The 25,461-nt window shown below is 36.6% G+C and overlaps 4 protein-coding genes and 1 pseudogene across 5 annotated transcripts in view; 2 read left to right on the top strand and 3 right to left on the bottom strand.

Moving 5' to 3' along the window:
• LOC104748343 (agamous-like MADS-box protein AGL75) lies at positions 4,348–6,582 on the bottom strand. Its single transcript, XM_019236704.1, is given in 4 exon segments — positions 4,348–4,625; positions 4,628–4,688; positions 5,621–5,718; positions 5,856–6,582. Coding segments are annotated over 4 exon segments (1,164 nt in total).
• On the top strand, positions 16,510–18,610 carry LOC104746374 (annotated as a pseudogene).
• LOC104746373 (vacuolar protein sorting-associated protein 9A) lies at positions 18,724–21,429 on the bottom strand. The gene is made up of 5 exons (XM_010467833.2): positions 21,243–21,429; positions 20,735–20,882; positions 20,471–20,641; positions 20,198–20,377; positions 18,724–20,078 (listed from the first exon to the last, which is right to left on the bottom strand). Exons 1-5 carry the CDS (start codon positions 21,332–21,334, stop codon positions 19,107–19,109), a joined length of 1,563 nt encoding a protein of 520 aa, XP_010466135.1. The 5' UTR covers positions 21,335–21,429; the 3' UTR covers positions 18,724–19,106.
• On the top strand, positions 21,515–22,393 carry LOC104746370 (glutamic acid-rich protein-like). The gene has a single exon (XM_010467830.2). It carries the CDS (start codon positions 21,723–21,725, stop codon positions 22,359–22,361), a length of 639 nt encoding a protein of 212 aa, XP_010466132.1. The 5' UTR covers positions 21,515–21,722; the 3' UTR covers positions 22,362–22,393.
• The window catches only part of LOC104746372 (DEAD-box ATP-dependent RNA helicase 2-like), a 7,029-nt gene continuing 4,125 nt past the window's right edge, over positions 22,558–25,461 (bottom strand). The window contains exons 2-8 of one of the 2 annotated variants that reach the window (XM_010467832.2): positions 25,150–25,429; positions 24,500–24,821; positions 24,180–24,287; positions 23,962–24,081; positions 23,276–23,443; positions 23,043–23,129; positions 22,558–22,910 (exon numbers count right to left, since the gene is read on the bottom strand). In XM_010467832.2, coding sequence (XP_010466134.1) covers positions 22,797–22,910; positions 23,043–23,129; positions 23,276–23,443; positions 23,962–24,081; positions 24,180–24,287; positions 24,500–24,821; positions 25,150–25,429 — 1,199 coding nt within the window. In that variant the 3' untranslated portion in view covers positions 22,558–22,796. Of the gene's footprint in view, positions 22,911–23,042; positions 23,130–23,275; positions 23,444–23,961; positions 24,082–24,179; positions 24,288–24,499; positions 24,822–25,149 lie in introns of both variants that reach the window. The other variant, XM_019236869.1, reaches the window with a different exon arrangement.

Genomic DNA, 25,461 nt, shown 5'->3' with positions numbered 1-25,461 from the left:
TGGACCATCAATTGTACAAGAAGAAGAGACTCGGGAAGAAGAAGAAAAGAAGACGAGACTTGTGGAGATGATTCCGAAGGTGATTCAGATAAAACTGAATCAAATGATAAGGATTCGTCGGTATGTATCTAAACTTTGAACAATTAAGTAGAAACTGGATATATGAATTTCGTTTTTAAAAGCATAACTTAGTAAAACTTGGTATAACTTGATATGTTTGTTTGCAGGAATCTGAGGATGATGTTGAAGTAATGCAACCTCTTAATAGGTACTTCGATTACACCGAGTATATGAAGCCTTTCAAGTTGTCTGGAAAGTGTTATATTAAGAAGGCGGTGAACTTATTGGGAAGTCATCTATAACAAGACGAGTTGGATTGGTTCCTATTGCACCCACAGTTCAAGCATTTCTTTCATATGCCCAAAGACTCCAATCATAAGTTGATGGGCATGGCGTGTTTAGAAAAGAAAAATGAATGTTGGTTCATGGTCAACGGTGTAACCATCCGGTATTCTCTCAGAGAAATGGCAATCATTTCTGGGTTATACTGTCATGAGTATCCACGTTTCAAGGAAGATTTGGGCAGTTTAACCTTTGTTGGGCAGTACTTTGGGGTTGGATCAAAAATAAAATATGAAGATGTTAAAGCCAAGCTAGATAATGCAAAGACAAGTTTTGACTTAGTTGTACTATTACAAAGACAAGTTTTGACTTAGTTGTACTATTACAAAGACAAGTTTTGACTTAGTTGTACTATTACAAAGACAAGTTTTGACTTAGTTGTACTAGTACAAAGAACAAGTTATACTTAGTTGTACTTAGTTATACTAGTACAAAGAACAAGTTATACTTTGTTAATCGTTGTTTGGATTTTTTTTATAATTCGTTGGAGCCAATAATTCCTTTATCCCTCCAATTGCACAACCAAATTTCAAATTACCAAAATTTTAAATTTTGAAAATTTGGGTTCACACAACAAACACGTGATCCTCATGTATTCCTGTCCAACCGCCAAATTGTACACGTGTANGATATATGAATTTCGTTTTTAAAAGCATAACTTAGTAAAACTTGGTATAACTTGATATGTTTGTTTGCAGGAATCTGAGGATGATGTTGAAGTAATGCAACCTCTTAATAGGTACTTCGATTACACCGAGTATATGAAGCCTTTCAAGTTGTTTGGAAAGTGTTATATTAAGAAGGCGGTGAACTTATTGGGAAGTCATCTACAACAAGACGAGTTGGATTGGTTCCTATTGCACCCACAGTTCAAGCATTTCTTTCATATGCCCAAAGACTCCAATCATAAGTTGATGGGTATGTGGATGTTCTTGCTTCGCATGGCGTGTTTAGAAAAGAAAAATGAATGTTGGTTCATGGTCAACGGTGTAACCATCCGGTATTCTCTCAGAGAAATGGCAATCATTTCTGGGTTATACTGTCATGAGTATCCACGTTTCAAGGAAGATTTGGGCAGTTTAACCTTTGTTGGGCAGTACTTTGGGGTTGGATCAAAAATAAAATATGAAGATGTCAAAGCCAAGCTAGATAATGCAAAGACAAGTTTTGACTTAGTTGTACTATTACAAAGACAAGTTTTGACTTAGTTGTACTATTACAAAGACAAGTTTTGACTTAGTTGTACTATTACAAAGACAAGTTTTGACTTAGTTGTACTAGTACAAAGAACAAGTTATACTTAGTTGTACTTAGTTATACTAGTACAAAGAACAAGTTATACTTTGTTAATCGTTGTTTGGATTTTTTTATAATTCGTTGGAGCCCATAATTCCTTTATCCCTCCAATTGCACAACCAAAATTTCAAATTACCAAAATTTTAAATTTTGAAAATTTGGGTTCACACAACAAACACGTGATCCTCATGTATTCCTGTCCAACCGCCAAATTGTACACGTGTAGCCGTCAAAATGCACAAGTTGTTCCTATTTTTGAAATTGTACCCATAGTGACAAGTTGTACACTTCTGATTTTTTAAAAATTTTTAGTTATACCATGTTTAAATCTAAATATTTTTAGTTGCACACATAATTTTAGTTAATTAATGTATATTTGGCACATGTACATGCAATTATATGTTGTCAAACAAAAATTTTCTAGCTTTTGTAATTATATGTAGTTTACAATGAGGAAGTAACCTTTAAAGTATAAGGTGTTTCATGATAAATCTAGAATACAATGAATTCTATAATGAAAATGTTAAAGTAAATTATTTTTATGTATGTATTGTTATTAAATTATTTTTGTTGATAGTTTTCTACAAGTATCATAATTGTAAAACAAAATTGTATATTATTGCAAAATGTACTTATTTTTTTGATAAATCAACTAAAAATGTTGTTATTTTTAAGTAAAACTTATATTATATGTACTTATTTTTTTGATAAATCAACTAAAAATGTTGTTCTTTTTAAGTAAGACAACCGCATGTTAATATAACAGAAAACAAATTCAATTTGGTCAAGTTGTACCATAAAGAAAAAAGGTTTACTTAGTTGTCCAAACAAGATACTACTTAAAAAAAACAATTATGCCTGAGAACCCTCACTATCAAACCAACTCCTATTCGAATTTTTCTTTTTCTTGCGTCCATGTTTTCCCGTTGATAGAATCCTTTTTTATGAACTTTTCCTCTTGATTTCCATCTTAGTTCATTTCCGTTTGTTGCATAATATCCCCCATAATCATAAATAATGATGATCAGACGATTATTATTCATTGTTACCTGAAATACAATAAAAGATCACATTGTCATCTATGTCATGTAAATAGTATTACCAAGTTGTACCTAGTTATACCATTTGTACTTGTATCAGGTATACCAAGTATTACCAGTTGTACCTGTATCAGGTATACCAAGTATTACCAGTTGTACATGTATCAGGTATATCAAGTATTACCAGCTGCATCCATATCTAGTATACCCAGTCATATTAGTTGTACCCGTATCAGGTATACCAAGTAATAACAGTTGTACCCTTATAAGTTGTACCAAATCTACCAGTTGTACTACATCGAAACTACTAATTTCAGAAAAAAAAAACCTTATGATTCAGCTCGATTGAACTGTATAAATTCACGTAGTATCAACAAAATCTAACCCATATCGACTATTATTACAATTGAGAATAAACCTATGAGCATTCAAGCTAAATCTTATTCCTAAATCTCCATACAATATACCCTAATTGTTTGTTATATTAAGGACGAACAACACAACAACAACTTTTTATATACTATAAACGAGTATAATAAAAACAAAAAGGATAACAAACCACCTCAACTTTAATCTTTAGCTTCAATCTTCTGCTTTGGGATAGGATCAGAGCTCTAATTGAATCCAGTGAAATAGAAAGGAACGTCCAGTAGAGAGTGAAAAGAGAAAAATCCCGATTGGAGGGGAGGATGCTGGTGGGATCGGGCCCGATTGGAGTTGGTGGGCTCCACATGTTTTTTCTTTTCTTTTTTATATAATTTATTTATTATTTTTCAGGGGCAAAAATGATACAAATTGGTCAACAAAATGTCAAAGGGTACTTAGAATATTGGAGGGTAGCAGCGAATATGACTTTTGGTCAAAGGGTACAAGAGATAATCGTCCCTTTCTGAACGTCGGCGTTCCGATCCCGATTCTCTTCTTTCTTTGGTTCGGTTTAACTGGATCTAATTTTTGCATTTTACCGGTTCGGTCAACTAGAGTTTATTGCTCCTGCCACGTGGAAATTTAAATTTACATTAAAAGGCATTAAAAGCTGTAAACCGTAAACCAACGAAATAATTAAATTGGTTATCTTGGATAGGATTGTGTCTACTACACTTGGTTATCTTTATACTTTGCCAACGTTTACCTTCAGAAATCTGTTTGGGAGAGCTGGATGATGTATACACAAAACCTTTGAAGCTATGTTTAATTTCCGACATACACTATTATTGGTCGAAGATGGGAACAGAGGATGTTGTTAGATGCTTGTCATGATGCGTTATGCAAAATCCCATAAAAATAAAGTAAACATGTATGGAAAACTTCATTAGGCATCACAATGTTTAGCAAGAAAGAAGTAGACAAGATTGGTTGAATCAAGATACAAAACAACAACAACAACAACAAGACATAAGATTGTTACAGCTACCAAATAAAAGAGATGTTCCTAAACAAAAAGTACACAAAGTTTTTTTGCAAATTAATACATGTTGTGTTCATTCTTCAACGCTGAGAAATCCTGATTGTTGAGATTTGATGCAGAGACTGGGATCTGAGAGAGAGTATTGTCTCCATGGTTATACACAAAAAGCGACAACTGCTGGCTAGGGTTCAAAGATCGGGTTCAAAGATTCTGATCATAACCATAAACTTCATGCTGCATCAACCCGGAGTTACCCATGATACTAGACATGTTCTGATCACAAGCATAAAACTGATTCTGCATCAACTGATTCAGCCCATAGTTATTCACAGATTCTTGTACTGCTTCTGTGTTTGAGACGCAAGGATGTTGAAAGCTGCTGCTATTGATGATACCCATACTAGACATGTTCTGATCATAGCCATAAAACTCCTTCTGCATCAACTGATTCATCCCAAAGGATTCTTGTACCCCTGAGTATGTTCTGTTTCTAAGACGCAAGGATGTTGAAAACTGTTGTTGGTGATGTCACTCATGCATATGTTCTGATCACAATCAGAGAGCTCCTGCTTCATTAACTGATTCTTCAGGTGAGATTCTTCAAGTAGCGCTGAGAAATCCTGACTGAGATTTGATGCAGAGACTGGGATCTGAGAGAGATTNTACAAGAGATAATCGTCCCTTTCTGAACGTCGGCGTTCCGATCCCGATTCTCTTCTTTCTTTGGTTCGGTTTAACTGGATCTAATTTTTGCATTTTACCGGTTCGGTCAACTAGAGTTTATTGCTCCTGCCACGTGGAAATTTAAATTTACATTAAAAGGCATTAAAAGCTGTAAACCGTAAACCAACGAAATAATTAAATTGGTTATCTTGGATAGGATTGTGTCTACTACACTTGGTTATCTTTATACTTTGCCAACGTTTACCTTCAGAAATCTGTTTGGGAGAGCTGGATGATGTATACACAAAACCTTTGAAGCTATGTTTAATTTCCGACATACACTATTATTGGTCGAAGATGGGAACAGAGGATGTTGTTAGATGCTTGTCATGATGCGTTATGCAAAATCCCATAAAAATAAAGTAAACATGTATGGAAAACTTCATTAGGCATCACAATGTTTAGCAAGAAAGAAGTAGACAAGATTGGTTGAATCAAGATACAAAACAACAACAACAACAACAAGACATAAGATTGTTACAGCTACCAAATAAAAGAGATGTTCCTAAACAAAAAGTACACAAAGTTTTTTTGCAAATTAATACATGTTGTGTTCATTCTTCAACGCTGAGAAATCCTGATTGTTGAGATTTGATGCAGAGACTGGGATCTGAGAGAGAGTATTGTCTCCATGGTTATACACAAAAAGCGACAACTGCTGGCTAGGGTTCAAAGATCGGGTTCAAAGATTCTGATCATAACCATAAACTTCATGCTGCATCAACCCGGAGTTACCCATGATACTAGACATGTTCTGATCACAAGCATAAAACTGATTCTGCATCAACTGATTCAGCCCATAGTTATTCACAGATTCTTGTACTGCTTCTGTGTTTGAGACGCAAGGATGTTGAAAGCTGCTGCTATTGATGATACCCATACTAGACATGTTCTGATCATAGCCATAAAACTCCTTCTGCATCAACTGATTCATCCCAAAGGATTCTTGTACCCCTGAGTATGTTCTGTTTCTAAGACGCAAGGATGTTGAAAACTGTTGTTGGTGATGTCACTCATGCATATGTTCTGATCACAATCAGAGAGCTCCTGCTTCATTAACTGATTCTTCAGGTGAGATTCTTCAAGTAGCGCTGAGAAATCCTGACTGAGATTTGATGCAGAGACTGGGATCTGAGAGAGATTATTATCTCCATGGTTATACATAAAGAGCGAGAACTTCTGGCTAGGGTTCAAAGATTGGGTCTGATGATTCTGAGAGGATGATGAAGCTAAACTCTGATGATGATGATGATCGAGTAGTTTGTGTTTCTCGTGCGACTCAAGAAGAAATCGAAGCCTTTGTTGGGACGTAGAGAGATTGAGTTCCAAGGACTGAATCAATTGGGAGATTTGGTCGGGAGAGTAGTGATCAGAGATTGGATACTTCAATACATCCACATTCTTCTCCGGACTCGGACTCGTCTTCATCCTCTTGTTCGGATTCTCCTCAAGGAACTCAGAAAGATGTGTGCGTTTTTTGCTTCTCAATGATTCGTCTAGCCGACTGTACCTCATAGCCATGTTTCTCACCTTCTCTTTCTCGTTTGGAAACGTTTTTAGGTCTCCTTGTGGTCCGTAGTAGATAACGCACACATCAATTTCACACAAGACAGAGAGTTGTTCTGCTTTCCTAAATATGGTTAGGAGTCTATTGCTCAAACTCGTTGAAGTTAGGGAGTAAGAAGAAGACGAAGAAGACGAAGAGGGTCGCATGGTGATTCTTGGGCGTTGTGAAAAAGCAACAAAAAAAAAGATGATGAACAAATATGAAAGTGAGAAATATTTATAGAGCTAGGGTTTTAATTTTTTCACTCTCTCTCGCTCATTGCGAAAAAGGAAATTTTACTTTTTTCGTTTTCTTACACGCTCCCTTCGTTAATGAGATTAGAGATTTCCGTATCTTGCATATCTTTCATAGATTGCGTAATTAATAACTAGCCGTTGGTTTTGATTACAAAAAAAAAAAAGAAATATTTACTTGAAAAAAATCTTATGTATTCCGATTATAACAATGAGATTTTGATCTTTGATCTTCGCATATATAATTATGCCTTTGATGCACAAGCCACCACTTCTTCTTACTAGCACCCTTTACATTAACAACAACACATTGGTCAAGCTCACTTTAGGAACACAACTTTGTCTTGGTAAGTCTCCTTTGAGGCTGCTTAAGAGTCTCTTCCTCCACATGTACAGTTTGGTTTTCAGTGTGATGTGATGCTTGAGGGGTTGCCCTGAGCTCGAAGTTGAGAGAGTACACTACACACACAAACCTGAAGTCTAAGTTTTTGGTCCTTGTAGCGACTATCCATAATTGACTATCCTTGTAGCATATCATCAATGCTCTTCCTCTCAACAATAAAGTCCAGAACATATTCATCCTGTTGATACTTATGCCGAGCAATCCATATACAGTGCCCAATAGGTTCAACAACAATCCCCCAGATTCAACAACACCCACTTTTCCAGTTAATGTCTAATAAGTTGGAATCTGTTGACATCTATCCATGAAAAGCAAATGCAAACCTCAATCTTAATCTTGAATACAGAGCATATGTTATCAACTATGGATCGTGATCTGTGAATAAGAAGCTTTTGGTTAGTGTTATTAACAACAATATAGGTAGGCTATTATCATAGTTTCATAACTAAACCATAAGAAAAATCAAATAAATAAAAAACGTTGAGTACGTAGAGTTGTAAGGAATATTTCCTTTCTTCTATTATGTGGTCTTATAGTCATCCGTTTTCTATGGAATAATGTTATTCTTAATATATTTGGTAACCAATTAAATTGGTAACAAAGGAGTTTTTCCTAATCAATCTCTACTTTGATGGACGGTTGAGATTAAATCTTAAGGAAACCCTAAAGAGGAATTAGGTCCTCTCTCCGCCTATAAATATATGCCTTTAGTCCATTATAAAGGCATCCCAAATAAATCTCAGAAAGACAACACAAAGAGAGAAAGTTCATAGGCAAGGGGAGAGAAACCTAATCACCTAACTAGAAGATCAGGACTTCAGGAAGCTGTCCATCAAGAAATCTCTACAACAATGAATGGAGGAGGTACTCCGCTAACCCTCCTTTATAATTCTGCCATGTGATTAATCATGTTGCTTAAAAGATCTTAGGGTTCATGTAAATTACACTTACATGTGGTATCAGAGCACGGTTATTAGCATATGGTTAATTCATTAAGTATGATAGAATTATAGATCTGAAAATATAAATCTATGTTTGAAAATTTTCGTGCATAATTCGGGTCTTAGTATGCTAAAATTATAGATCTGATAAATAAATCTATGTTTGAAAATTTTCATGCATTATTCGGGTTTCTTAAATCTCCGTGCAATATCCGAACGTTCAAAACTCGGGTCTGTGAATGAAATTTTCTCAGATTAAATTTTGTACATAATTCGGGTGTATATAATTAAAATTTTGTAGATAAAAGTTTGTGCATAATTCGGGTTTCTGTAAATTAAGTTTCTTACATATTAAAGTTCGTGCATAAATTGGCCGTTTGTGAATCAAGATTTATCACAAACAATAACTTATAATAATAAAAAAAAAAAAAAAAAAAAAAAAAAAAAAAAAANAATTTGTGTGTGCAAAATTCGGGTCTCTGAGAATTAAGATTTCTCACTGACATAAATATGTGCATAATTAGGTTGTGCAAAATTCGTACGTATTAAATTTTTTTTTAATAAAATTATTCCGAATTAAAGTCTAAATAAAATTAGTCCATGCACAATCCGTACAGGATTATTTTATGAAAATTCGTATGTAATCGTTTTGTGCATAATTCGTGCAAAATTATTATATAATTAAATAAATTATTCTGTGCATAATTCGTGCCGAATATAATTACTATAAAAGTGCATAATTAGGTTTGGATATCACCACAATGACCTTATCTTATAATGATTTGCATATAAAACTATTTTTGATATATTTTTCATAATTAGCTACTCACAGGTAGACTAAAATCTTAAAATATAATCAATAAATAATAATATTTGTATATGAATAGATTAAGGATATCCACAGATAACTTAGTCTAATTAATTTAATACATTATTCAATAACGTTGTGTGAATATCATGATTTTATTAAAATTATGGTGATTGCCCACAGGAACACCATGATTTATTTTCATGTTTATTCAATAATTGAAATTTATGTGTTGATTATGTTTTGAAGCCTAATTAAAAGCTTGTTGTATCTCTGAAAATTGCAGCATCTTTTCCTGATGGCATGTCATCCATGATGTCTACTGTTCCAAAACTCAATGGAACCAACTTCTCAGAATGGAAAGAGAAAGTTGAGTTCACATTAGGAGTACTAGATTTGGATTTGGCTTTTCGTGTAGATGAGCCAGGTCCACTTACAGAAACTAGTACTCAGGAAGAAAAGGTCCTCTATAATGCTTGGGAGAGATCGAACAGATTGACCATAATGTTCATGAGGATGACAGTTGCTAGTAACATCAAAACTTCACTACCACCTGGTGATAAAGCTAAAGCTTATCTTAAGACGCTAGAAGAATGGTTTAAGACTGCAGACAAATCCGTTGCAGGGAAACTTATGGCAGATCTTACAACCATGAAGCATGATGGCACAAGGTCTATGCATGAACATTGCATGGACATGATCAACCTTGCGGCTACGCTAAAGGGTTTAGGAATGAGTGTGGATGATTCATTTCTTGTCCAATTTATCCTAAACTCTTTATCTCCTCAGTATGGACCATTCAAAATTCATTACAACGCCATAGAACAAAAGTGGACGTCTAATGAATTGGCTAACAAACTGGTACAAGAGGAGTCTAGACTTAGCCGTGAAGGTATTAAAGTTGTCCATTATGCTCAGGGAGCTGTACCTAAAGCTGGGAAAAGGCATCAAGTGAGCCATAAAAGAGCACCACCCAGGATGAATGATGCTAATCAAGGTAATGAGAAGAAAAAGGCAAAGAAAGATGACAGATGCAACTTCTGCAAGAAGTCTGGACACTTTCAGAAAGATTGCACTAAAAGAAAAGAATGGTTCGAAAAGAAAGGTAACCTTTTGGGTTCCGAAAGCTTTTTTGAATCAAATTTTACTCATGTTTCTTCTAAAACTTGGTGGATTGATAGCGGTGCTAATGTACATGTAACTAATTCCTTGCAGGGATTCATTACGACCCAGAATATAAACCCAAGTGAAAACTATATATTTATGGGGAATCGAGACAAAGCGCCAGTTGAAGCTATTGGCACTTATCGTCTCATTTTGGATAGTGGATTTTGTTTGGATTTATTTCAGACTCTTTATGTACCCTCTATTTCCCGTAATTTAGTTTCATTAAGCAAACTTGATTTGGCTGGTTATAATTCAACTCAAGGAGATGGTTGTTTCAATTTATTTCTGAAATCTAATCAAATTGGTTTTGGAAAATTAGTTGATGGTCTTTATATGTTAATTTTGGCTGATCAACCTTTTGAGACACATCTCACCCTGCATGGCAATAAAGAAACTAAAAGCAAAACATGTACTAAAGACTCATACTTTTTGTGGCATAAAAAATTGGGACATATTTCCAGTGAAAGAATTAAGAGATTGGTAAAAGATGGAGTTATTCCAAATCTAGATTTTACCAACTGTAAAGAGTGTGTAGATTGCATTAAGGGTAAGCAAACTAAACACACTAAGAAAGGAGCCACAAGAAGTACACAGCTTCTTGAAATCATACATACAGATATTTGTGGACCTTTTGACGTTCCTTCTTTTGGGGGTGAAAAATATTTCATTACCTTTATTGATGATTATTCACGTTATTGTTATCTATATCTATTGCATGAAAAGTCTCAATCTGTGGATGCTGTGCAAGCATTCATTACTGAAGTAGAGAGACAATTAGATAGAAAAGTGAAAATCATAAGATCAGATAGAGGTGGTGAATTTTATGGCAGATATGATGAAACAGGACAACATCCTGGACCTTTTGCCAAACTTCTCCAAAAATTAGGAATTGTTGCTCAGTACACAACGCCTGGTTCTCCATGGCAGAATGGTGTAGCTGAAAGGCGTAATCGTACTTATATGGGAATCGTTAGATCTATGATGAGTCATGCTAACTTACCTATATCCTTGTGGATGGATGCATTACGTACTGCAGTCTATATCTTGAACATAGTTCCTAGCAAAGCAGTTCCAAAGACTCCTTTTGAACTGTGGAAAGGCTGGAAACCCAGTCTGAAGCACCTCCAAGTTTGGGGGTGTCCAGCTGAAGCAAGAATATATAATCCACATGAAAAGAAATTGGATTTCAGAACGATCAGTGGTCACTTTATTGGTTATTCTGAGAAGTCCAAAGGATATAGATTTTACTGTCCAACCCATAGTACAAAAATAGTGGAAACCGGTAATGCCAGATTCTACGAGAATGGCGAGATTAGTGGGAGTGATAAAGTTCAAGATGTGGTCATTCAGGAAATTAGGGTTAATATTCCTTTACCCTTAGTTCCGAATGTTACTGGAAATTCTCCCATTGTTGAACAGTTAAACAATGAGGAAAATCCAGTAAATGATCATACACTCCATGAAGAAGACATCGCTAATAATGATAATGAAGCACAAGAGGAACCAGCATTAAGAAGATCTACTCGTCAGAGAAGATCTGCTATTTCCGATGACTATGTGCTTTATCAAGTAGAATCTGAAGAAGTGAATATTAAAGACCCGGTTTCTTATTCACAAGCCATTAAAGATGTTAATTCTGATAAATGGATTGATGCCATGAAGGATGAAATGAACTCTATGGCTAAAAATCAAGTCCTTGACATCGTTCAATTGCCTGAAGGACACAAACCAGTCGGGTGTAAGTGGATCTTTAAGACCAAACTTGACCGTAATGGCAACATTGAACGATATAAAGCTAGACTTGTAGCCAAAGGTTTTAATCAGAAAGAAGGTATCGATTATAATGAGACTTTTTCCCCTGTGTCGAGGAAGGACTCTCTTAGAATTATCATGGCAAAAGTAGCTGAATATGATCTCGAGTTACATCAAATGGATGTGAAAACCGCCTTTTTGAATGGAGACTTAGAAGAAGAAGTCTATATGCGTCAACCTGAAGGCTTCATAGCCGAAGGTCAGGAAGACATGGTCTGCAAACTAAATAAATCAATTTATGGACTGAAACAAGCTTCGAGGCAATGGTATCTAAAGTTTGATGAAACCATTACGAAATTCGGTTTTAAAGAAAACATTGTAGATCCATGTATTTACCTCAAGATCAGTGGGAGTAAGTTCATATTTTTGATTCTGTATGTTGATGATATTTTACTGGCCAGCAGTGATCTTGGTCTATTACATGAGACTAAGAGTTATCTCTCTAAGAACTTCGAAATGAAAGATATGGGTGAGGCATCCTACGTGATAGGAATTGAGATATTCCGTGATAGATCACTTGGAATTTTAGGATTGTCTCAGAAAGCATATATTGATAAAGTTCTTGAGAGATTTGGCATGATGACGTGTTCTTCTGGCATCGTTCCTATGCAGAAAGGGGACAAACTTGATCTTACGCAATGTCCTCGTACTGAAATGGAACGTTAAGAAATGCAAAAATATCCTTATGCATCTCTGGTGGGAAGTTTGATGTATGCACAGGTTTGCACCAGACCTGATATTAGCCACGCAGTTGGTATGCTGGGTAGATTTCAGAGTAACCCAGGACTCGCTCATTGGCAAGCTGCAAAGAAAGTTTTGAGATACTTAAAAGGAACAAGAGACTACATGCTCACATACAGAAAATCAACACATCCACAGATGGTTGCTTATTCTGATTCAGATTTTGCCGGGTGTAAAGATACTAGACACTGTACTCTTGGCTATGTGTATCTCCTCTCTGGGGGGGCCATCTCATGGAAAAGCCAGAAGTCAGAGTTGATATACACATCCACTATGGAGGCTGAGTATGTGGCATGTTATGAGGCTTCTATTCAAGCAGCATGGTTGCAGAATTTTGTCTCTGAGTTTGGGGCCTTGAGTTTTGTTGACAAGCCTTTAACTCTTTACTGTGACAATGAAGCTGCAATCTTCTTCTCTAAGCATGATAGGATATCTAAGGGAGCCAAACACATGGACCTTAAATATCTATCACTGAAGCAAGATGTCAAAAGAGGAAAGATTGTCATTGAACACATAGGCACTAATGATATGGTTGCAGACATATTTACAAAAGGGCTACCTCCCAAGATTTTTCAAAAGCATGCTGAAAGTATGGGTCTTGCGGATAGTTCCTAATTATGTTGTTTGTTTTAATTAGCCTATATTTGACATTTTATTTGAGCTCTTTTTATGACTTTTGCATCTTTTACATTCTGTTCCAGTGTGCACAAACATTATTTGTTGTTGGATCTATGATAACAGAATAAGTCTTTATTTAAAGACATTAAAGGGACCATTATGATAACTCCTACTTATGTTATGGTCTAGCTAAGAAGGTAGTCAATGTAGTAGTACTTGGAAGGGATCATGTTGCTGAATGATATGCGACCGCCATGACTCCCATTGATTACTTGATTAGTCAAGACACTTATGATGACCAAATGAAAGAAATTAGTTATAACATATCATGCCGGCCTTATGATTCCTAAAAGAAAAACATTAATGGATTTACTAACGACCAAGTGGGAGACTGTAAGAAATATTTCCTTTCTCCTATTATGTGGTCTTATAGTCATCCGTTTTCTATGGAATAATGTTATTTTTAATATATTTGGTAACCAATTAAATTGGTAACAAAGGAGTTTTTCCTAATCAATCTCTACTTTGATGGACGGTTGAGATTAAATCTTAAGGAAACCCTAAAGAGGAATTAGGTCCTCTCTCCGCCTATAAATATATGCCTTTAGTCCATTATAAAGACATCCTAAATAAATCTCAGAAAGACAACACAAAGAGAGAAAGTTCATAGGCAAGGGGAGAGAAACCTAATCACCTAACTAGAAGATCAGAACTTCAGGAAGCTGTCCATCAAGGAATCTCTACAACAATGAATGGAGGAGGTACTCCGCTAACCCTCCTTTATAATTCTGCCATGTGATTAATCATGTTGCTTAAAAGATCTTAGGGTTCATGTAAATTACACTTACAAGAGTTCCACAAACCCCTTGGTGGCAAACTGTTCTCGATCATCCAGTATCAAGATCACATCATCTGCTTTCTCAAAAGCTTCTCCAAATCTAAGAGGTGGAAGGCGTGGAATTGTTGTTACTCCTTCGGTTCCATTTGATGCCAACTTTGTACACAGCACACAATAAAGAACAACCAATGCTGATTAGTAATACAGTTGCTGCTGCTGATCGTAAACATAATCTACTGAAGTGAAATGGTTACATACAGATGATGAGCAGGCTTTCATGGGATGACTCACCAAAAAGCTCTAGCGTAACTTCTGATCCTGCACGCTCTGATGCTGTGAAATCTTCCTTTCTTGTGGATGCCTCTGATTCTCTTGATACAATGTATGATATGTCCCTCATTGACATCGATCTATCTAGTTTCCCAAGCAATGTCCCCTCTGCAAGTGAAAGTGGGCCTAGATAGGAGCAGACAAGAAAGATGTAGAGAGAAACCATTAACAAGGTACAAAACATGCTCCTAATAGTTGGATTCAGATGAATCGTCTCAGGTGTGTTCTTCGTTGAAAGATGTTGTTAGTAGGAGACTACTGGAGGAATATTAGATTCAATGAAATGCAAAGGATAAAATAGCGTTGATATATCTAAATGCAAAGGATAAAATGCAAAGAAGATGCTGAATATGGTGAGTCTGAAGAGAGCGAGCTGATGATGGCCAATGCTGCTGCATGGTTTAATGAAAGATGTTGAGAATAGATGTCATTAAGAAGAGAGAAGACCAAAAAAAAAGAAAAGGAAAACACTAGTGAGGAGGTGAGTATATATTAAGCATCTCAAGTATGATCGCAGATGTTCCTTAGTTCCTAATTCAAAGGTTATCTCCTGTATTTTTAGTTATGATTTAGGCTGTAATAATGATCTTGGAAGATTCTACTGTTTGATGATTTCTCCTTTTGTTTATTGAGCAAGTTCAACGGTGGACTGTTAAAAAAAGATGTTAAGTATGTTTATAATTATAATATTTAGAAATAATGAAATTAAAAACTTTTTTGAAAAACTGTAAAATGGTATGCTCCAATGGTAGATCCTAATTTTGGATTCTTAAAATTTTCTAAAAATTATTTTGAAAAGTATAATATGTTAAGTACAATTTGGTTTGTTTAAATTTTTAAACATTTTTTAAAACATAAATTATTGCATTTCATAAAATATAAAGTTACATGATATAAAAAGCATATTAAAAAAAACTCATATCCTCCTGTTTGGGCAACCAATCTTGGAGTTCTATTTTAACTATTATAGTCTGGTTGAAAAAAAAAAAAAAAGCATATTAAAAAAAACTCATATCCTCCTGTTTGGGCAACCAATCTTGGAGTTCTATTTTAACTATTATAGTCTGGTTGAAAAAAAAAAAAAAAGCATATTAAAAAAAACTCATATCCTCCTGTTTGGGCAACCAATCTTGGAGTTCTATTTTAACTATTATAGTCTGGTTGAAAAAAAAAAAAAAAGCATATTAAAAAAAACTCATATCCTCCTGTTTGGGCAACCAATCTTGGAGTTCTATTTTAACTATTATAGTCTGGTTGAAAAAAAAAAAAAAAGCATATTAAAAAAAACTCATATCCTCCTGTTTGGGCAACCAATCTTGGAGTTCTATTTTAACTATTATAGTCTGGTTGAAAAAAAAAAAAAAAGCATATTAAAAAAAACTCATATCCTCCTGTTTGGGCAACCAATCTTGGAGTTCTATTTTAACTATTATAGTCTGGTTGAAAAAAAAAAAAAAAGCATATTAAAAAAAACTCATATCCTCCTGTTTGGGCAACCAATCTTGGAGTTCTATTTTAACTATTATAGTCTGGTTGAAAAAAAAAAAAAAAGCATATTAAAAGAAACCACCGTTGAACTTGCTCTTAAAACTGAAATGGGAGTAGCACTAGCATGAAGTGACCTAGCAGCTGTACTTGTACTATTGCAAACATAAACCAAGATTGGTTCAAGAATGTATATTTTTCACATTGAAAGAAAACAAAATGTGATTTTGAAAGAAAACAAAGCCAAAGAGAAAAAATTAGTGTAAGAAGTTGAAACCGACCATACGACATATATCCTGGTTCGATGTGATAACTACAATTTGATTTTGCCGTTTACATACAACTATACAAGTTAAAATTAACGGTAACATTGAGAAGCTTAAATCTGAATTAAAGAGAGACAGCCTTAATTCGTCAGATTTTAGTTGTCTCGAGTCTCACACATAGTCACATGTCGTGGATCTCAATGGTAAAAGAACCATTTCACGTGGTGTGGCGTTAATTTACATATGTATTGTTGATTAAAATTAATAATGTTAATTGTTATATCAAGTATCCTAATTAACCACTAATGAGTACCACCACTTGAATTTCGAACTCCCAAAGCAAAAATAAATAAAAAGAAACACATCACTCTCAAACGACCACAAAAGAGAGCTCAGGATTGATTTTGATTTTGGAGAGTTAAAAAATCAGCATGGAGAAAATAGAGTTACCAGTTCACGAGCATCCTTTGATACCTTTTACTGGCTTTACTCTAAGATTGTGTAGAGGTTGCGGCTCGCGAGATGATTATATTTACGGAGGCTACCGGTGCAATGAGTTGGGGTGTGAATCTTTGTTTCATAGAGAGTGCGCCGAGTCTTTATCAGAAATCAACCACTCATCTCATCCCGACCATCCTCTCAAGCTGATGACCTCAAGTTTGGAACTATCTACTTGTAGTTTATGTCCAGCTAAGTTCAGTGTTGGTTATTTCTGTTCAACATGTGATTTCAAGTTGGATTTGGCTTGTGCTAGGAGACCTCCCACAACCGTTATTCTTGAAAAGTACAATGTGCACCAACATGAACTTACACTATGTTTTGGACTTGACTTTTGTCATCCTATGCAATTTCGAAAGTGTAGAGTGTGTGACACTATACTATTTCGCGAAAAACGATATTATAGATGTTATGAGTGCAAGTTGGGGTTCCATCCGGAATGTGTGGAGTTTTATCCAGAAGCATACCACACTTCCCACCCAAAACACCCACTCAAGCTCCTTACATGTGACACAGACGAGACTCTTCAACCCAAAGACCCACTCAAGCTCCTTACATATGAAGCTCCTGATTACGCTGACAAGAAGTGCCTTCTCTGCGGGAGGCTCTTTCATGGACGACTTCATCACTGTGATGTTAGTAACTTCAGCATATGCACTCGGTGTATGAGTAATCCACCACCACTTGGTGTTTTAAGCTTAAGGACCCATGAACATCAACTTTATCTTGTTCCAAGATGTATTGATTTCACTTGCAATGCTTGTGGGACACTAGGTGACCGGAGCCCCTATTTTTGTCTTCAATGCAATTTCATGATTCATTGGGAATGTATCGACTTACCTCGCGTTATAAACATCAACCGCCACGATCATCGCATCTCTTACACAAGTCGCCTTGGTCAAGGAAAGTGGAAATGTGGAGTTTGTCGTAAAAAGGTTGATGGTTTCTACGGGGCTTATTCTTGCTCCAAGTGTACTAACTATGTTGTTCATTCAAGATGTGCTACGAGAAACGATGTATGGGACATGATCGAACTGGAAGGAACACTGGAGCCTGAGGAAGTTGCGCCATTTGAGGTGATTGATGATAACATGATAAAACACTTTAGCCATGATCATAACTTACGTATCATCAAGGATGTGGATGGGGGGAGTCTACATGAAAACACTCTTTGTCGAGCATGTGTCTTTCAGATTTGTTCAGAACCGTTCTACAGTTGTGAGCAGTGTGATTTCATTCTCCACCCAAAATGTGCTAACCTTCCTCGGAAGAAGCGGCATGTTAGCCACAACCAACCATTCACAATAGACGTGAATTCTGAATCCGAGGTTTATATGTGTGATCTTTGTCTTCAAAAATCCAGCGGTTTCAGGTACGTGTGTCAATAATATAATATAGACGTACAGTGCGGTTCAATTTCAGAACCATTTGAGCACGATAGCCATCCACATCCATTATACTACTCGGAAGGTATCAACAAGTATTGCAATTCATGTCACCAATGGACAGTTAAAGGATCCTTAAGCTGTGATGAGTGTGACTATAGTTTGGATTTCGAGTGTGCTCTTACACCGGAAAAGGTAATGAGGCATAGGTACGACGATCATCCTCTCTTCTTGTCTTATGGTGAAAGCAGCGTAGATGGAGACTATTGGTGTGAAGCATGTGAAACAAAAGTAAATTCTAAAACTTGGTTTTACACATGCAAAGATTGTGGGGTCATACTGCATATTTCCTGCGTTTTGGGAGAGTTGACGTATATTAAGCCAGGCACAATATTATCCAGATGGAACAACGAAGTAGTGGTACCCAACACGTCTGTTTGTAGAAATCTTTGCACCGGGTGTAAATCTCGATGCAAGCTTCCTTCCAATCTTCAGACTTCCACTAGGCCCGGAGTTGTTAAATGCAAGTGTGCTTCGTATTGTTTCCCAAGAACCTCTTCAGATTGATAAGGCATGTTTTAATGAATAAATACTTTGTTTCTTTGTCCATTCACGATCATTACCCATCCTTCCAACTAGAAAAACTCCTTCGCCATGTCTCTGACTTTGAAGTTTGACAGAGTCGCATTGTACCATTGTTATCAGCCTTCTCAAAACCAATAATATCACTCCGCAAATTCACTTAATCATTTGCTACTCTACTTCGTATCCAACACTTGGCAAATGCTATTCTGATTATATCCTTATGGTATATACGCAGTAGCAAATGTAAGAGTTACATATGGATTGACAAATGTTGAGGAGCCCCTCCAAAATCAAATAACAAATAAACAAAGAGTGGGCTTCAAAAACAAAACACAACTGGTGAGAGTAAAGTTACCATTCGACAGTTCTTGTTTTCCAGGAGAATGCAGATACATATAGCCTTCATCTCATACAGCTCTCTAGTTGTCCTCAAAACTCAGAGCTGCAAGAAACGAATGGGTAGTATTTTAACTATGATCTAACCTCTGCTTCCCTCTAAATGAATTCTTCCTAACTGATCCAATACAAGAGACTCTCATCACCATGACGTGTCATTCTGCTCACTCGGAAGTTTCTGCAACTGAATGTTTGGAACCAACATCTTCGTCTTCTGCAAGTTGGGAACTAGAATTGTCACCTTTTCTCTCAGGAATTTGCTTCATCAAATCAATTTCTTGGGCATTTGATTCTCCTTGCACCTTGGGATCACGTTCTTCATCCTTTCCTTGTACCAACAATGCGTCGTATTCTTCTTGTTTTACATCTGACAGCTTATCAACATCTCCCCCTGCACCCTGTAGAGCTCTAATCAAATCATCAACACTGCTGTCAGTTTCCCTTTTCATTTGAACATTTGAAGTCGATGTTGTATGATCCTCAGGTTCCTTAGACATATCAAAACCGGACAACGCTTGCAATGGTGAACTGGATGGAGCTAAAGATGTTGCATCACCCAATCCTTTGGCAAGACACACATATTTTAAAACAAGCTGTTTATAATTATCTAACAAGCCTTCAACATCTCCTATTCTCAGATCACCAGCACTGGCAAATATGTAAGGATATTCTTGAAAGATTTTGCTTGCCTCGGTATCCTTCAGAAGCGCCGCACCTTTATTTTCCAAATCTGAAATGGATTCAGCTTTCTTAATTGGTATCTCACTGTTTGGATTCAGTATTTCGTTGGCCCCAGAAAGACTATCAGACGATTTTGATTGGGAGAGATTGTTTTCCCTCTTGGGATTCTGCATTTGAGTTTTCTGAAGAGTGGACTCATCACGAGGGGGTGGCGCAGAGCCGTGGCCAGTTTGAAAAGACTGGCTTCCCATACCAGAAATTCGTACCCGTGCAGATTCCATGTTCTTTTCAAACTCAGCTTCATCCATTGAAAGGGATTTTGCATCAATATTGGAGATAAAGGACTCTGCAGAGAGTATGTTTGTGAAGAAATACGCAGCTTCACCAACAAGTTTAGATTCACGCCTATATCTTTGTATATACAACAAGTTTGAGTGAAGCTGTGGAGGGTTAGCCTGAGAAAAGAAAGTATAGAATGAGCACAAGTAGAAAGCTTCACAATCCAAACATAAACATGCGCTATCAGAAACCAGTATGCATAAATTGTTTAATCTTTCAAATATTTTCTCCATACCTTTATTGTAACATATATCAATACAGGAAGAAATTCGTCCGCTCCAGGTGCATTCCCATTTGAAGCAATTGAAGCATTCAGCAGTAAGTTATTTATAACTTTGCAACAATTAAGGATACACACAAGCTTATCACGAGGAGCTTTGTACATGTTTATCTTCTGGAGCTCCTTTTGAGCTAGCTGCCGAAAGGAGAGGATAGATTACAAGTAAGAACATTATCAGAAAGGGGGAACATTACTGCAAGATAGCTTTTGATAAAAAGATTGGCTTACCAGCCATGATGATTCATTTTGAAAAGTTGGTTGTATATCCAAACTTTCAGGAGAAATGAATTGTTGAACGAGTGACATCTTCTGAAAGAGTTTCTCATCAGCGATAACATCTTCAGTGTTTGAAGCAAAAACCCTCGTAAACAGCTTTGTCATGACATACTTCTCTAAGCCCTGTGTAAACAAAAAGGAGCAATGTGTTAAGGCACAAAGATGCAAAACAAGTCACAGAGCGAAAGAGAAAAATACTACTGATTGAATACTCACATCTCCGGCACTGTCTAATTCCTCCTCAGAACAACCAGACCAAAGTGGATGAGCCCTGAAAGCAGCCTCCATCTTGGAAAAGAACTCCTGAACCATAGCACAATCCTTCTCTGGATCTGGTGCATTGTTGGAGAATGAAACAATGAAACTGCAACATAAACTGACGACATGTTTAATGAAGTTGAAAGAAGAAAGAAGTAATGTAAATTACAAAACATCCTCAACCACTAGAGCCTACTAACAAGATCCAATTGCCCTCAAATGAAGAAGAGATAACAAAAATGATAAACTATGGTACTGCAATGGAATAAGATCTAAGCTTCAGAAATTGAAATCACAAGAAACATATGCTTCTTCAAGTTTCTAGCAAATCACCTAAATTTTTATAACGAATCATCATCATCATCATCTAGCTAACAAGTGAAAATTAACCTAAAAACGCAAAAAAAAAAATTATGGATATCTATCTAATAAAGCTAAGGTGGATCTGCATCGAAGAAAGGGGGACCTTTTAATGGATTTGACGAAATCTCCAGCGGAAGGTTTGCGCATCCGTTCGAGAAAATCATGAAGACCCAAGAAGGCGTCCGTGTTCTCCATCGCCGATCACCCGAATTAATCTCCGACGATTGACCAGCGACAACAGTGGGATAGATGAACTAGAGAGAGAAGAGTTCCGTATCGCGCTGACAAACAAAAACGACCGTCGTTTTATTAAAAAAGTTTGTGCCCATCTACTTCCCGGTTCAATTGGAGAAATTGGTTCGGTATGAACCGTTTAACCTTAAACCATCAAACCAGCTGATGGTTATTGGAATTCTGATTTTTTTATATACTTTCTATTTTTTTCTCTGATGTTCCTTTTATTATATAACCTAAACCAACCAAGCACGGACGAGACGAGAACGAGACTTGGACCAGAGGAGCGCGTGGTTTTCTGATCTCAGGTGGGATTCTCTCCGATCGGTGAATTTTGGGCACCTCGTAGATGTCGCGGAGAAATAAGCCTCGTCCTCCCTTTGGCTCTGTAGTTGTCGGTGATCCTTTTGTGATTTACCCTGAAATCACGTTACCTGATCCGAAATCTATCTCTATAGACTCGGAGTTAGTTTTGAGCTACCTTAATTTCAATAAGTTTTGGAGGAACTCGACCTATCACCTAGGCGATGGTGTTCCTAAGACAGAGGTTGAGAGTTTAGACATTGAGAGGTATTATTCAGACACGTTGAAGCCCAAAAAGAGCAAGTCTTCTTCTTTCTATGATTACCTTATTCTTAGACCTGATAACTTTCCTAAAGAACTTCTCGGAGACACTCCAAGAAAACGGCTTGTCAAGAGAGCTAAGTGGAGGCAAGATCTGCAGAAATTGGATGTTTTAGAAGAGCTTGAAGCTCGGTATCTTAAGGCTCAGGGAGAGGAAGTGAAAGAAGAAGATCTTAAGGCTCAGGGCGAGGAAGAGAAAGAAGAAGATGATGATGATGATGAAGAAGAGGAGGAATCACAAGGTGAAGAAGAATCTGATCATGGAGATTACGATCATAATCAAGACTTTGATGATGATAATGAAGACGATTATAATCAGGCGGATGGTAAAAACTCTTCCAAGGATGATAATTGGTTTTACTAGTTTTGCGTTTATGATGATTTACTTGAAAAACTTGCTTTCGTTTTGCAAAATAATCCAAAGTTTTTAAAAGAAAAAATTAAGAAACATGAACCATTTTTCAACTGTCGACCAAAAAAGTCTTAACAAGTAAATGATAGTTGAGAGATTTTGACTCGCAATCAAAACGTCACAATCGATTACGAGGAAAGAAAAACCATTGTGCAAACCCTAACCTTAAATCGCTTCTCAAGCCATTAAACATTTACCACATGTGAGTTTTTCAAGTGTTCAAAAGAGCCAACAAAAAAACTCAAAAGAAAAAACATCAAAGGGGGTAGTAGGTATTGAGTGAATCACACCATAAAATAGCGCAATAATTTGACAGAAGCTCTGAACAGTACTTTCTCATCCCAGACAACTTCCCGCTGAAAGCACAAAAATCTCGGACATGGTCTTCTAGATGAGATCAGCTACATTCATTGGCATCTCATCAATCTGGGTACTGTAGTACTGCTCAATGTCTCGGAGGATCTTGATATCGTCGCTCTTAACAAAGTTGATTGCAACACCCTACAATGATAACCATGAAGTTGTTTAAAAAGATATCCATTTAGTATCTCCGGGAAAGGAAATATAGTTCAGAGGTGTGTGCGCTATGTCAACAGTAAACAAACAACGCAGATATTAGAATAAATTACATACCTTACGCCCAAAACGACCAGACCGACCAATGCGATGGATGTAGAGCTCACGGTTGTTCGGGAGATCATAATTGATGACAAGAGAAACCTGATAAAAGAAAGATTCTCATGTCAATTCAACTCTATCATAAGAATATGTCACATAATCTGAGACCTTTAGTAACAGAAATTGAAATTTTTTTCTTCCTGCATTGTTATCTACACAAAAGATGTAGCGGATAAGTAATGACTTACTTGCTGCACATCAATCCCACGTGCCCATACATCTGTTGTGATCAAAACACGACTGTCACCTGACCGAAACTGATTCATGATCTCGTCTCTCTCCTTCTGAGGCATGTCCCCGTGCATTGATGAGACTGTGAAGTTGTTACTTCTCATTTTCTCACCTAGCCACTCCACCTATAACAAATGCAGAGATAGAGTTAATAATATTGAAATGAAACCATAATCCAAGAAGTAAACCCTAGTCAAAGAAGTCCAAAAAGCATCAGGATTGGTATACAGCATCACAGGATATACTAGGAGGCCAAGTAATCTACTAGATATCTGCAGATGAGTACAGATTGCAAGTACTCTTGAGCAGTGGAGTTGTATTGTTAGTTTCTTTTAGGAATAAGCATCAGGATTGGTCTACAGCATCACACAATATATTAGGAGGCCAAATAATGTACTAGATATTTGCAGGTGGGTACAGATTGCAAGTACACTTGCGCAGGGGAGTTGTATTGTTAAATTCTTTTAGGAATAAACACCTACATATTCACAGAAGTGTATAAAATTTTGAGCATTTATGAGGTTGCAAATAAAGTTAAGATTACAGCGCTAGAAGCTTAATTTTAACAAAATTAAAATACTAGATCAGCTAAAACGTTTTAAATAGGTACAATTGCATAGCTTAAGATGAGAACCAGAATTACCTTTCGTTTTGTATTGCAGAAGATAACAGCTTGAGTGATAGTAAGTGTGTCATAAAGATCACAGAGTGTATCAAACTTCCACTCCTCCTTCTCAACAGCAACAAAAAATTGTTTGATTCCCTGAAAAGATTTTACAAAAGTTAGCCAGTGAATTGTATGAGTTTGACCCTAGTGTAGACTATATAACTATCAAAGAGCATACATAACCAGAAACATACTTCAAGAGTCAACTCATCACGCTTCACAAGTATCTTCACTGGCTCTGTCATAAACTTGGATGTCATCTCCAAAATCTCGTGAGGAAGAGTTGCAGAAACCAAGCAAACCTATGAACAAACGTATTAGAATGAATTATCATAGAATGGAATTTGGCTCGTCATAAAACAGTTAATAGCTACCAAATCTGCACATGGAACATACTAGCAACATAGCAGTGGCTAAAAGAATTTTAACACATGAAAATCCTATCAATCCAATGACATAACAGCTAAAAAAACACGAGTTAACCAACAAATAAATTTGAGCAGTGAAATTGCACCTGAAGATCGGGTGGAAGATATCTGTAAACATCATAGATTTGGTCCTTAAACCCTCTGCTCAGCATTTCATCAGATTCATCAAGAATCAGAAGTTTAATAGCTCTGGTTCGTAGACTTCTCCTCTTAATCATATCACAGACACGACCAGGTGTCCCAGACACAACATGGACACCATGCTCTAGCTTCCTGATGTCTTCTCCAACGCTCTTCCCACCGATGCATGCATGTGCCTGAATGTTAGCATGTAATCCGATAGCTTGTATCGTCCTCTCCGTTTGTGTAGCCAGCTCTCTTGTTGGTGATAATATCAAGGCCTGAACCCTGCAGTCATCAAAGATACCAAATCGATGATTAAAACCTTTATAAAATATCTTCCATCCTAAATAAAGTATTACTCAATCACTCTAATAGATAAACCAGAACACATATGACAACTTCTCCTAAAAAACACACTATTGTACACATTTTACTAATTAACAGCTAAGTTTCTATAAGTCAGATAATCGAAATCTACAAGTCACACAAACCACCAACCAATTGGACAAAATTGATAAGAAACAAACCCTAAAAATGCAAATCCGAGTAAAGCAAGTAAATTTCAATTTTTGAAATTAGGGTTTCGCCAGCAAAATGGAACAGAGAAACATACTCTCTAGAGGAAGTGTCAACGACTTGGCAAACGGAGAGAGCAATCATAGATGTCTTCCCAGTACCAGACTGAGCTTGAGCAATAACATCACGCCCTTGAAGAATCGGCATAACAGCCCTCTGCTGGATCGCGGAAGGCTTCTCGAAACCGTATTCGTAAACACCGCGAAGCACATCTTCCTTAATGCCCATATCATTGAAGCTCGTGATGGGCTCGATCCCTTCCGTCGTCTCGAAGACCAACTTATCGTCATCCATCGGTCCACCGCCTCTTCTACCACCACCTCCACGGCCAGGATTCGCTGTCGCCATA

This window comes from Camelina sativa, chromosome 15 (assembly GCF_000633955.1).
Source record: "Camelina sativa cultivar DH55 chromosome 15, Cs, whole genome shotgun sequence".
NCBI classification, from domain to species: Eukaryota; Viridiplantae; Streptophyta; class Magnoliopsida; order Brassicales; family Brassicaceae; genus Camelina; species Camelina sativa.
The sequence above is the reverse complement of the archived record's forward strand: the minus strand, read 5'-3'. Positions and strand labels throughout refer to the sequence as shown.

Excerpts from the sequence above, each read along its gene's own strand:
- LOC104746373 (XM_010467833.2), bottom strand. The coding sequence starts at position 21,334 with ATGGAGAACACGGACGCCTTCTTGGGTCTTCATGATTTTCTCGAACGG. Across the intron at positions 20,883-21,242 it reads TTCGTCAAATCCATTAAAAG|TTTCATTGTTTCATTCTCCA; the intron begins GTCCCCCTTTCT and ends TTTATGTTGCAG. Across the intron at positions 20,378-20,470 it reads AAAATGAATCATCATGGCTG|CTAGCTCAAAAGGAGCTCCA; the intron begins GTAAGCCAATCT and ends TCCTTTCGGCAG.
- LOC104746370 (XM_010467830.2), top strand. The coding sequence starts at position 21,723 with ATGTCGCGGAGAAATAAGCCTCGTCCTCCCTTTGGCTCTGTAGTTGTC.